Genomic DNA, 13,392 nt, shown 5'->3' with positions numbered 1-13,392 from the left:
GCAGCCAGCATCTCAAGTGACCCTGAGAGATATGTTTCGAGGAGGCTGGGTTGGGAGGTGGGCAGGAGTCAGGTTATAAATAAGCTTATAACAAGGAGCAGGTAGTCTAAACATCAAAGGATTAATTAAGGAAAGCCAGATCTCTCAAGTTAAAGAAGTTAACACTTTTCTGTGAGAAGATGCAAGAGTCTTAGCTTACTAAAATCATTCCTTTCATTTACATCTCAGCTGTGGGGCCAGCATCCAGAGATTTAATTACTCACATCCTTAGTTCCTTGTTCATGGTAGAGAGTGGCAGCAGCTCGTGTTGCCAACTCAGTAGCTGCTGGCTAGCAGGCATTGTTCTTCCTGGGCTCAGAAGTTCACGTTTAGAGGGCTGGAAGACTGTGACATCCTGTTTATTGATATGACAGGAAATACTCTATTGCACACTCAATTCAGTTCAGTTCAGTCGCTCAGTCATGTCCAACTCTTTGCGACCCCATGAACCGCAGCACACCAGGCCTCCCTGTCCATCACCAACTCCCGGAGTCTACCCAAATCCATGTCCATTGAGTCGGTGATGCCATTCAACCATCTCATCCTCTGTTTTCCCCTTCTCCTCCTCCCCTCAATCTTTCCCAGCATCAGGGTCTTTTCCAATGAGTCAGCTCTTCGCATCAGGTGGCCAAAGTATTGGAGTTTCAGCTTCAACGTCAGTACTTCCAGTGAATATTCAGGACTGATTTCCTTTAAGACTAACTGGTTGGATCTCCTTGCAGTCCAAGGGACTCTCAGGAGTCTCCTCCAACACCACAGTCCAAAAGCATTAATTCTTCGGCACTCAGCTTTCTTAATAGTCCAACTCTCACATTCATACATGACCACTGGAAAAATCATAGCCTTGACTAGACGGACCTTTGTTGGTAAAGTAATGTCTCTGCTCTTTAATATGCTGTCTAGGTTGGTCATAACTTTCCTTCCAAGGAAAAACGTCTTTTAATTTCATGGCTGCACTCACCATCTGCAGTGATTTTGGAGCCGAGAAAAATAAAGTCAGCCATTGTTTCCACTGTTTCCCCATCTATTTGCCATGAAGTGATGGGACCAGATGCCATGATCTTAGTTTTCTGAATGTTGAGCTTTAAGCCAACTTTTTCACTCTCTTCTTTCACTTTCATCAAGAGGCTCTTTAGTTCTTATTCAGCCTGTGTAATTTTTCTGTTTTTGTTTGTTTCTTTTCTTTTCGATCAAGGGCCAAATTACTATGTGATCTTATTCTTAAAGGGAAGTGTCTTTCAACCCTTTCTCAGTTGGCAGGTGGGCTAGGTGGGTGGATATTATTGCTACAACAGTAATTCCAATGCCTGACTGTGTTACAGAAGCAAGTTTCTGTGTGCCAGTTGCTTTCTGCTGCTCCTACATGCTTCTCTGGGACTCATATATAACGTGATCTCATAAATGTATATAAATTTAAAGAATTCACTGGAGTTTCTGGGTCCCATCAGTCCCTGCTCTGAATCATGGAGAGAAGACTTGTTCCTTCTCCCTCATCCATAATGTCTTTTTTAAAAACCTAAATAGAAAGATAAAAGCAAAAAAACACAAAATCAACAATCTAATTGACCCAAATTTGCTTAGAGTTCTGAAGCAACTGAGCAGACTTCCATTCTCACCCAAACCACCATTTCTGTACACCTGTCCCACTGTCTCCCAATTTCCATATTAGCCAGAACCTAAGGGCTTGGCTCAGTGCTGGAGATCTAGCGGCTGGGTCCCACCCCAATGCCCAGCATTCTGTCCCCTAGCTCTTAAAGGGGCCATGATAGCACCTGAAGACCCCTCTATAAAAGTATGTGCCTGTGTGCATGCTCAGTGTGTGTGTTCCTGGGCATGAGCACACTGAGACCAGCAGCTCTCTGCAGTAACTGGTGGCTGTGACGGTCCCAAAGTCTCCTGTTTCCAACCACAAACCCACAGAACCCAGCATCCTGGAGCCACCAGGACCAGAGGGGCCAGGCAAGCAGAGCTGTAGGGGAGGGCAGGGAAGGACCCCAACTGCTGCCCCTCACTCCTGTCCTGGGATGAAGTGTGTGATCTTCACCCACAGGCAGATAGGGTGGATGGGGAGGGCTCCCAGGAGGTGACCCCCATGGCAAAAAAAATGGTAAGATGTAGTAATTTCCATATTTTAAGGCAAGACAAGAAAAATTTAGACAAAATTTTTTCTTTGCTCTTCGAGCCTCCTCTCTGCCCTCTGGTGTGCAGTGTGCCTCTATCTGCATTATGCGTTAGCCTGACCTCCTCGAGGGCAAAACTACTTGCTCCACATAAAGATAAATTTTCTTCTTCAGGCCCCAATCATGTAACTCCTTAGAAGACATCCCTACTTACTTATGACTGGGTTAATGTCATAGGCCATATTATTTGTGTTCTGTTGCTTTTCCTAAGATAATTGCTTCCTGCTTAAAAAAATATGTGATTGAGCCTCAGATAGAAATAATGATGACTTGAAATGATTGACCTGAAGTATAGCACTGTAAGATCCATTGTTGTAACAGTATGACTCTGGAGAGGGGAAGAAGCAACAGGAGGGAAAGATTTGCTGGAATCTGACAAACTAGTAAAACAGGTGGTCCAGAGGATTGAGGTTACTATTAACAGGACTAGGTGAGGCCTACCAACAAAATCTTCTCCTGACCTGGGAATGCATTCCTGGTGTCCTGGGACAAACTGGTTATGAATGTCTCCCAAATCTTGGTTGAAATTAAGACCAAAAGGCAAAGGATTGTGATATAAAAATGTTGTCCACCACCCAGTTCTACAAGAATCAAGTCATTAACCACTGCAGTCCCTGACTTAAAATCAATCCTGGAAGGAATTCAGAGTGAAGATCAGGCTGAGGCACTCAGTATTCTGAGAAAACTGACAGAACCGGCCCTCAGATATGTAGATATCTCCAGGAAAAATTTTCATGAGCCCAGTTTCTCGCATCTTGCCATACTTAGAAAAGCACTAAAGGCATTAACCAAGATATCTGTTCCTCCTGAGTGAAGTAACCTTCTACCAAGCTGTGTGCTGGTTGCCACATCCCCCTTCCCCCAAGTCATATAGGCACTCTCCTCCCCCTCTTATATCCTCAGAACAGACAGAGAGACTCTCTCCCCAGTTGCAATCTTCAGATTGGCTTGAAATAGATTTTCCATCTATTTTTCTAATAGATTGACTATTAGTTTTTTATCCACAAAAGAAAGTATGTGTTTACCTCCACAAGTTAAGCGCAGGAAACTCATGATCCAATATTTTCCTGAATCAAATTGAACACAGCCCTGGGATCTCACTTCCCAGGACAATGGAAATGCCTCTCTGCTTTAGTAGAAGAATTGCCCAGGGTGGGCTCACTTGAGGGGCTCACTGTCCAAGCCTCATGGTTCATGAGGGTGACTGCTCCATCCCTCCTGTTGGCAGTTTAGTGTCATTTGTCACAATTCCAAGGCTGGTCCAGCCCCCTCACTGTGGAGCTCAAAAGAGAGTGTAAATGTCCTCTGCTTAGTCCAACCCTCTCGTCATAGAGGAGAAGCAGCTGGACCCCAGGGATAGCAGCACTTGTCCAGAGTCACCCTGTGTGTGGCAGAGTCAGAGTCAGGACCAGGTGCCCTGTCCCCAGGCTGGCTGTCCGTTCACGACCCCACGCTGCTTGTGACAAGTGTGGCAGCAGCATCCTCCAGGCTGGGATTCTGCCCTGTCCACCCTCGTTCTGCACTGACCTGCCCTGTCCCCAGAGGAGGGCCCTCACTGCTGGGTGAGTCTATTAAAGTATTATCAATGCTGAGAAGAGAGCATGGCACATTGAGGTGCTTGTTGAATGAATATTACAAAAGCTTACAGGATCAGACTCTAGGCTAGACTTCCCAATCAAGATACATTCCAGCTCTTCTGCCTTTAGGGGAAATGTTTGAGAATTACCAGACATGTTTTATCTCATGTATTCCTCCTAACAAGCCCAAGTCCTTGCATGAAGGATGTCTCCAGGGAGAGACAACTGAGAACCTGAGACAGTATTTAAAGATGTCCTCATCATGTAAGTCTTGGTGAAAGACTAGGCCTCAGACACACAAGGAACTTAAGAGGCCAGATAAATAGTTGACTTGCCCCTATGTCTGGACACACACATAAGTAGTAGGTGACACACAGACACAGGTCAGATCAGAATTCCTTCTGCAGGGCCTGCAGTAGCATCCGCTATCTGCTTCCAGTGGCCACAGTGCCTGGACCAGCTGCCCTAGGCTATGGCTGCCCAGCACCCCTCCTTCCTCATCTGAGCCTGGTCTAAGCCTGGTTTCGCCCTAATAATTCTCCAAGCTACCCAGCAGGCTTCTAGGACAGTTGTTCTCTGCTTAAGTTGTCAATGATATTCTTTGCAGGATGTAATTAGGATTTGTCATGTCCAAAAGCAGGTGCTATTATCTCCATTCCCTGGATGAGGAAACTGAGGCTTAGAGTGGCATTGACTGAGGACTACTGTGTGCCAGGCTGAGCTCTGGTCTCAGTTCAGGGTTGGGGGTGTGTAGACATACCAGGGGAAAGGCCCTGAGATGACCAAGAGGAACTGGACTTGTTCTCAGTGGCTGGAAGGAGGGAGGTGAGGAGGCTGGAGAGGTAGAAAGGGGTCTGAGCTTGCAGGGCTTTGGAGGTAATGTTTTAGAGTTTGTGTTTCATCCCAAGAGAGTGAATAAAAGCCTTCAAAGGTGTTTTAGTTTGAGTTCAGTCCAAGCAGACATTGAGGGAAGAATGGAAATAGAGGAATCAACTAGAAACTGCAGGTGAGGGGATGGATGGATCTGGAGATGAAGAAGGTGGCTCCGGAGATGAAGAAGAGTAGGTGCGTTCACAAGTATTTTGTGAAGAACATCTGAGAAGGTGGTGCCATTGACTGAGATGGGAAAGAGGAGGGAGGATCAGTGTATGTTGGGGGTGGGGGACTGAAGAGATGGGACTGGACATGTTGAGTGTGACATGTCCTGAAACATCCAGAGGAAGAGATCAGGAGGCGGTTGGGTGTGACTGTGGATCCCAAGAGAGATCAGCTCTGGAGGCAAGAATTGGGGAGTCGTCATCATAGAACCTGTTCACTGCATTCAGTATCTTCTTAAATGTCACAGCCTTCAAGCATCCTGATCTCCACCCACCAAAGAGAGCAGCCTTGCCCACCCCACTCCAATAACTCTCTTTTCTCCTGTTTTCCCTTTGTGCAAGTGTGCATGCTAAGTTGCTTCAGTTGTGTCTGACTCTTTGCAACCCTATGGGCAATAGCCTGCCAGGCTCCTCTGTCCATGGAATTCTCCAGGCAAGAATACTAGACTGTGTTTCTATGCCCTTCTAGAAGGTATCTTCCTGGCCCAGGAATTGAACTCAGTTCTCTTATGTCCCCTGCACTGGCAGACTGGTTCTTTACCACTAGTGCCACAAATCAGTGAAAGTGAAAGTCGCTCAGTCCTGTCCAGCTGTGGACTGTAGCCTGACAGGCTCCTCTGTCCATAGAATTCTCAGGCCAGAATACTGGAGTGGAGCCGTTCCCTTCTCCAGGGGATCTTCCCAACCCAGGGATCGAACCCAGGTCTCCCACATTGCAGGAGGACTCTACCATCTGAGACACCAGGGAAGCCCAAGCTAAGGGGCCTGCAGAAGTTAAAGAACAAAGGAATGGCCCTCCTGGAGCATCAGAGACAGCACAGCCCTGCTGACAACTTGGCTTTAGGTTTCTGGCCTCCAGAACTATGGGACATAAATTTCTGTTGTTTTAAGCAATCAAAATAGTAATACTTTTTTTTGCTATAGGTAAAGGAAACCAAGATGAATACCCAGAATAGAGTCTTTGTCATATCTTTTTCTGTTTCCAGAAATGGATTCTGACCTCCTGTTCTAGAGCATGATAGTCACATAGATTCCAAAACCCCTTGTCATATCCTGGGTCCCCCCTGTGTCTGAGACTCACAAGGGAGGATCCACTGACCTAGACAAGTGGATCAATCCAAATGCCCATAGGAGCCAGGAGGGAAAGAAATAAGTAAAGGGGGTGGAGAGGATGAAGGACCCTGCAGAGGACCAGCTGCAACTGTCAGGGGTGGTAGAAAAGCAAGATGTTGTGTGATAACAAAATCTCATGTTTATAAAACAGGAAAAAAAATATAAATATGCCCTACAGACACATGTACATGTATGTACACACATGTCTACATATGATTTCAGAGCCTGTGGAATGTGTTGAAGGCTGTCCATGAGGTTGAGGACCTGGATGCTCGCTGGATGGGGGGGTGGACACTCCTGTGAGCAGGCAGGAAGCCTGGCCACACCCAAGAGGGGACAGGGGCACATGGGAGATGATCATGGTCCTGCTTTATGTCAGTTACACATAAGAAGAAGAAAACAGAGAAAAGAGTAAACCGAGATGAGAATGGAAAACAATATAAATGGCATAGCAGCTGCTCAGCTCCATCTACTTGCCTTCCTGAGGGCACACAGCCCAGTGACACCAGATCTCCTGAGGCTTCAAAAGGAGCTGGAAATGTTGATTTTCATGTGAAATTAAAACACTGCAGCTACCAAACACTTAGTGAAGAAATAATTTATACACTGTGAAGGAAAACCTAATACATCTATGAGCCACCTCCAGTACAAACTGGTTTCCAGTCTCTGATCTGGAGCAAATCAAGCTTGCATGTGCTGATGTCCAGAGTGGGGCAGGGCCTTCTGGGTCCTCTGTGAGGGGGAGGGGAAGGGAAGGGGTAGCTGGCATGACTGAGTGCACCATGTGACAGGTCCCCTCACAGACCCACAACTTCCTTGTCACTCTGAGTGTCTTTCTACTAGCTTCCTCCTTCTCTGCCCTTCTTGCACCTCCTCCGCCTTCCTTTGTCCCAGCCATATCTTTCCCAGATCACCATCTTCCAGTCCACACGCCTGACTGCTGGGCAGGCAGGGCTCAGCATCATCCAGGCTGTGCTCTGATGGGGGCACCATGTCCAAGCTCACAGATTAGAATGGAGGAGGGGCTGCTGGGGAGACTCAGGTAAAGCTGCTGCTTTCCAGGTGGGGGAACTGAGGCCCAGAGAGGGCACGGGTCTTACCCAGGGTCACACAGCAGGAACCTCCATGGATCTCCTTCCCCAAGAACTCACTCTATGCCATTAAATGGACCCAAACTTGTCATTTAACCATAAATATATATCACAGGCTTACTTCATGGAGGTTAAGTTGGGAACAAATTTGCAGACAGACAGCAAGACTTTGCCGGCACCCCTGATAGCTGGTGCCCCTCCCCAGCACCTGGCAGGGCCCACTGGGAGGCCGGCACCTTATAATCATACACATTAGTGTTTCTGTCACTGAACTTTTAAGTATTCACACTAAGTAAAATAATAAAAACCATGAAGTGTCTCCTGTCTGTTCAGGTCAAATTTTCTAAGGAACCTTTTTTAAAAGTATTCTTCCCTCATAGCTCAGTTGGTAAAGAATCCACCTGCAATGCAGGAGACCCCAGTTTGACTCCTGGGTTGGGAAGATACACTGGAGAAGGGATAGGCTACCCATTCCAGTATACTTGGGGGCTTCCCTTGTGGGTTAGCTGGTAAAGAATCCGCCTGCAATGTGAGAGACCTGGGTTCAGTCCCTGGGTTGGGAAGATTCCTTGAAGAAGGGAAAGGCTACCCACTCCAGTATTCTGGCCTGGAAGAATTCCACGGACTGTATAGTCCATGGGGTCTCAAAGAGTCAGACATGACTGAGCGACTTTCACTTTTAGAGCCTTGAAGAATTGGGATTTCAGGTAAGGACCATCCTACCTTGCATCTCTATAGATAATGGTACAAAACACAAAGAGATTTTTAAAATGTTCATGGTTTGAAGCCAGACCCAATCCAGCTGTGTGGCTCAGAATAAGACAAGTCTCCTGACAAGGCCAAGGGTGATGGGTAGGGAGAACCATTCTGGAGCTGCTGTGCTGTTACCCGAGTGTCTGAGCCATTGGTTCCAGCTCCACAGATCCTGAGCCTCAGCCCTCACAGGGCCCTGAGCCTTTTCCAGGCGTCTGACTTAATCTGCTCTTGATCTAGATCTTTCTCAGGGGTCTGTTCCAGAGGATCAAAGTGCAGTCCTCCGACGGTGACCCGCAGGACCATCACATCCTCCTTCTCACCATCCTCCGGCCTGGGCTCTCTGACCATCATGGGCTACTCCCTCCACTTCCCAAAGCTGCTCTCCATCTGCGTGGCCTTCTTCCTGGTGGCCAGAGTGGGCACTTGGATGGTGGACCTAAGTAACTGGCCCATGTTCATCTGGTGCTTCTGCTTCACCGTGACCCTCTGCATTCTCATAGTTGACTTATTTGGGCCCCAGTATCACCTATGCCTCTCCTGGGACAACTTTCTCATTACCTGAGCCTGCTATGTCACCCACTACTGCCTCTCAGCCTCCATCAATAACCCCCTTATCTACCTTCAGTCTTGCCTTAAGGCATCTTCTGGAACCACACCAGCTCTGCCTCGGCATTCTCCTGCATCTGTGGTTTATGCCACCGACGTGGCCTGGACCTATGCTGGACTGGTGTGTTCTCTGGCTCTCTGCTCACTGAGCCAGGATTGCTCAAGAGGCTGGAGCAAGATGCTGGGCTTGGCTGAGAGCAGGAGAGGAAGAAGGTTTGGAATGACTTCATAGCCACCTGGTGGTTCCTGGTGTCAAGGCATGTATGAACACAAACACACACGACCACACACAGACCCACACACTGAGCATGTGCTCAGGCACACACCTTTAGATAGAGTCATGCAAGTGCTGGTGGGGGCCTTTTAAGAGCTAAGGGTCAGAAAGTTAAGAGTTTAGGGGGTGCAACTGCTAGTTGTCTTGAGCTGGGCCATGTCTCCAGGCTCTGGGGATAGTTGGGAGTGGGGAGACTGTGGGAAGACCTCACAGAGATGGTGATTTGTGTGAGAACAAAAATCTGCCCAGTTTTTCTGAGTTGCAAGAAAATTTGGATCAATTAGGGTATGTCAATTTTATTTTATTTTTTAAAATCTTTGTACCGAGGTTTTAAAAAAAAAAACATTATAGATGTGGGAGAAAGGACAAGGCTTCTCTCTATGATTGACAGCAGTGTATGATAGTAACCAGAAATTCCAGGAAAGTAAAAATTACTTGTATATTTACATTTATTAGATATGGGAAGAAACAACAGGAAGGAATCATTTTCTAGAGCTTGACAGACTCTTGAGACAGGTGGTTTGGGGGATTAGGCCACTGTTACCAAGACAAGATGAGAAATAGCACTTGAGTGGTCTATCAGTAAAATTCTTGATTGACCTGGGAATGAGTATTCCTAGCACCCAGAGACAAATTGGTGAAAAATGCCTCCTAAACTTTGGTTGAAATTAAGACCAAAAGGAACAAGATTGTGAGTAAAGAATATTACCCACCACCAGTTCAACAAGAATCAAGTCACTAGCAACTGCAGTTACTGACTTACAATCCACCTTGAAAGGTGCTCCAGGAAAACTGGCGAAACTGAAACGCACATAAATATTTTCAGGAGAAATATTTATGAATCCAATTTCTTGCATTCTCTCATACTCAGAAAAGCACTGAAACCATTAAATAGATGCCTGTTCCTCGGGAAGACTATGTCCCCAGTTGTAATTGTCAGGTTGGCTTGAATAAAATTTCCTATTCCTTCCTTAGAATGACTACTGATTAATTTTTTACCCATAAAAGCAACTATGCATTGACCTCCACAAGTCTGGGTGCAGGAATCCCATATTATACTATTTTACTGAATCAGATTGGGCCCTAACCTAGGCTCTCACTTCCCAGGAGGATGGCAATGCCTTGGTGCTTTAGTAAAAGAATTGCCCAGGGTGGGCTTGCCTGAGGGGCTCACTGTCCAAGCCTGGTGGTTCATGAAGGTGGCTGCTTCATCCCTCCTGTTGCAGGGAGTTAAGGGTCATTTATCTGCCTCAGGGCCACTAGGACCCTGGGGCCCCCCCAGTCATCTCCACTCCGCCCCCTGCCTCCACCCCAGTCCTGGGAGCATCCTCAGGGTTGTCCCCTCCCAGGGGTCCTGCAGGGGCCTCCTCTTTCAGCTCCTGCCCTTGAAAGGGGGTGATCATCTGTCCATCCCCACCCCTCCCTGGATGCCCTGAAAGGCTCCATTCAGCATCAAACACAGCATCCTTGTTCATTACCAACCCCTTCTTCCCAGCTTGGAAGCTGCTAACCAGTCTCCCAGGCTAGGAGAATCCTGCTCAGGTAGGACCACTCTTAGATCTTTCCAGACTCCCACCTGAATGGTAGCTTTGAAGCTTAAGAGCCGAGAAGAAGTGTAAGTGAAATTGTTAGTCACTCAGTCATGTCCAACTCTTTGCGACACCATGGACTGTAGCTCTTCAGGCTCTTCTGTCCATGGAATTCTCCAGGCAAGAATACTGGAGTGCGTTGTCATTCCCTTCTCCGGGGGATCAAGCCCAGGGTTTGAACTCTGGTCTCTTGCATTGCAGGCAGAGTCTTTACCGTCTGAGCCACCAGGGAAGCCCTAAGAGCCAAACCCGTTAATTTATTCTGCAGTTTGTTCAAGACACTCCTCCTTGGGGTCATACTGGGCTGAAGTCTCCCTTCCCAATGAGAAAGAGTCACATGTGAAGGCGAAATTGAGGGGGCGGGGAGGGGATTCACAATAGCCCCTACTTCCCACGTCATCTTGTCCCCATGGCCTTGCTCTCACCCCATGGCTCCTCCCTGTTCACCCTTGAGGCTGCCCTCCTCCGAGTGAGGCTCTGTCCCCTCAGATGGCAGCTCCTTCTAGTAACGCTGCAGGGAGGACAGGCTGGGACATGTGTGTCTTCAGATGCTGTGGAAGGAGGCTGTGGCCCTGAAGGTGTGTCCTGGGTCCCAAAGCCCCAAGTTTCTGTCCTGGGCTCCCACCCCCGGGCCCTGCCCTGTTGTGTAGGCTGTAGAGCCAAGGGTTCAAATTCACAGCTTTAGCATTTTTATCTGGGTTCCCACTCTGCACTTTTTGACCTTAAGCAAGGCACTTGATTGGACTTTGTCATCTGTAAAATGGGATCAGCAGGACAATTCCCAATCCCTTTTCTGAAAACCTTGGGTTCAGATATGCTTCGGATTTTAGAAGTTTTCAGCCTCAAACAGGTGAAATGGTGTATCTGCTCTCCACGACATGACACCCTACTGGGGTCTGAAAACACCTTGTAACCAAATACATTATTGTTTGTGCAAAAGAACTTTAGAAATTCACACTAAGTGAAATAAATATAGACTGCAAATAGTCTCATGTCTCTTTTAGTAAAATTTTCTACCCAAAGATATTTTTTAAACATTATCTTTTTTTTCAGATCCTTGAAGCATTGGGATTGCAGATAAGGGGCACCCTCCCCTGTGTCTCTGTAGATAATGGCACCCAGCATAAAGAGATTAAAACATGTTCATGGTTTGAGGCCAGACCCAACCCAGCTGTGAGATGAGACAAGTCTCATGACAAGGCCAAGGGTGATGGGTGGGGAGAATCCTTCTGGAGCGTCTGTGCTGTTACCCAAGTGTCTGGGCCATTGGTTCCATCTCCACAGATCCTAAGCCTCAGCCGTCACAGGGCCCTGAGCCTTTCCCTGGCATCTCATTTAATCTGCCTTGGAACCTGGATCTTTCTCCAGTGGATTCTAAGTGAAGATCACTGCCGTGCCAGTGACCGTGACCTGAACAACCATCAGGACCTCCTCGTGGTGTAGCAGACATGGACACTGATCGAGTCAGGTTATGCTTCTACCGCCTGCTGCAGCTGTTGTCTACGTGTGCGGCTTTCTCACTGGTGGCCAGCTTGGGCACCGGAATGGGGGCTGTTAGTCACTGGTCCATGTTCATCTGGTGCTTCTGCTTTGTCATCACCCTCATCACCTTCATAGTCCAATTAGGCGAGTACCAGCCCAGTCTCCCCTTTTCTGGGAAGAGCTTTCTCTTCACCTACGCCTGCCTCGCCACTGCTTTCTGCCTCTCAGCCTCCATCATGTATGCCATCACTTACATCCAGTTCTTGCCTCGTGGCCCCTTCCGGGACCAGGCCGCTGCTGCCACTGCATTCTCCTGCATCGCATGCGTGCTTTATGCCTTGGAAGGGGCCTTTCTCTGGCTACTATTCCTGGGGGAGACCACTTTCTATTTTTCTACCCTTCATGGCCTATTCAAGCTGCTAGAGACATCGGTGGCCTGCATCATCTTCGCCTTCATCAGCAACACCTACCTGCACCAGCACCAGCCCGCCCTGGTGTGGTGTGTGGCCGTGTACTCCATCTGCTTCATGCTGGGGGCCGTGGCCATGCTGCTGAAGCTGGTCAAATTCGAGAACAGACTACACACCTTCTTCCCTCATTTCCTGTTGGGGCAGACCGTGCTCTCTGTCCTCCTTTATGCCAGTGCTCTGGTCCTCTGGCCACTCTACCAGTTCAATGAGGAGTTCGGCGGGCAGCCCCAGCGGTCCAGGGATGTGAGCTGCAGTGATGAGCTTCCCTCCACACTATGCATCTGGGACCAAAAGCTGACTGTGGCCATCCTGACAGTCATCAACCTGCTGATTTATGTGGCTGACATGGCATACTGGATCCACTTCATTTTCATCAGGTACTGAGCTCTGCCCAGGGGCTCTGGACTCCATCTTCTTACCAAGTTCTGCAATCCTCTGACATCCTCTTCCTGGCTCCTCTCTCCCTCCTCACATCCTTCCTCTTCATCTTTTCTATTTCCTTCCCTCCTCCTGCTCTGTTTCCTTCCTGCTTAGTGTAGTTGCCCAAGTCCTGTTTTGCCTCTTTCTCTTGCTTCTCTCATATTTTCTACATTTTCTGCTTTTTGTCCTTTATCGAGTCATCCTTGCTTTCTTGTCTCCTGTGTCCTGATCACCTCTCCCCATTTTCCTTCTTCTGATCCATCTGGGCCTGAGACTCCTTCGTTCTCTTCCTTCCTTCCTTCTCATGACTCCACAGCACACAGCCCTCTGTGCAGCTGTTTACATCCTCGGCTTATGGAGGGGCCTTGTTGCCAAAGCGTGTCTGTCCCCTTGGCGGTGCCTTAGTTGGTGTGTGTATGTGGAGGTGGGATAAGTAGCTAGTCATCGGGCCCACTTTTTCCCAGTAGGGGAGAGTGTACAGTGTGCCTCTCATCTATTTAAAGAATAAATCTCTAGAGGTCAATAATTCCCAGTGAGTGGGAATCTAAAGCAGAGACCCTGAATTCCTGGGCCCTACCTGGTGCTCAGCCCCACTTAAGATTGTCTCCAGAATTTTTGTAGGCTTACTAAAACACACTACCAAGAACAACGGAGTCCAACATTTTTGGCATCAGGATCAGTTTTTTGGAAGAAAAATT

General features: G+C 47.9%; 1 protein-coding gene across 1 annotated transcript; it reads left to right on the top strand.

The window, feature by feature from the left end:
- The first annotated feature begins 4,814 nt into the window (after window positions 1–4,814).
- On the top strand, window positions 4,815–12,738 carry LOC120875362 (myeloid-associated differentiation marker-like). Its single transcript, XM_040257126.1, has 3 exons — window positions 4,815–4,861; window positions 8,115–8,293; window positions 11,748–12,738. Exons 1-3 carry the CDS (start codon window positions 4,815–4,817, stop codon window positions 12,656–12,658), a joined length of 1,137 nt encoding a protein of 378 aa, XP_040113060.1. The 3' UTR covers window positions 12,659–12,738.
- The last annotated feature ends 654 nt before the right edge of the window (window positions 12,739–13,392 follow it).

Source organism: Oryx dammah, unplaced genomic scaffold (assembly GCF_014754425.2).
Source record: "Oryx dammah isolate SB20612 unplaced genomic scaffold, SCBI_Odam_1.1 HiC_scaffold_16, whole genome shotgun sequence".
Taxonomy (NCBI): domain Eukaryota; kingdom Metazoa; phylum Chordata; class Mammalia; order Artiodactyla; family Bovidae; genus Oryx; species Oryx dammah.
The sequence above is the reverse complement of the archived record's forward strand: the minus strand, read 5'-3'. Positions and strand labels throughout refer to the sequence as shown.

Excerpts from the sequence above, each read along its gene's own strand:
- LOC120875362 (XM_040257126.1), top strand. The coding sequence starts at position 4,815 with ATGGATCTGGAGATGAAGAAGGTGGCTCCGGAGATGAAGAAGAGTAG. Across the intron at positions 4,862-8,114 it reads CCGGAGATGAAGAAGAGTAG|AGGATCAAAGTGCAGTCCTC; the intron begins GTGCGTTCACAA and ends GGTCTGTTCCAG. Across the intron at positions 8,294-11,747 it reads CACTTGGATGGTGGACCTAA|GACCTCCTCGTGGTGTAGCA; the intron begins GTAACTGGCCCA and ends AACAACCATCAG.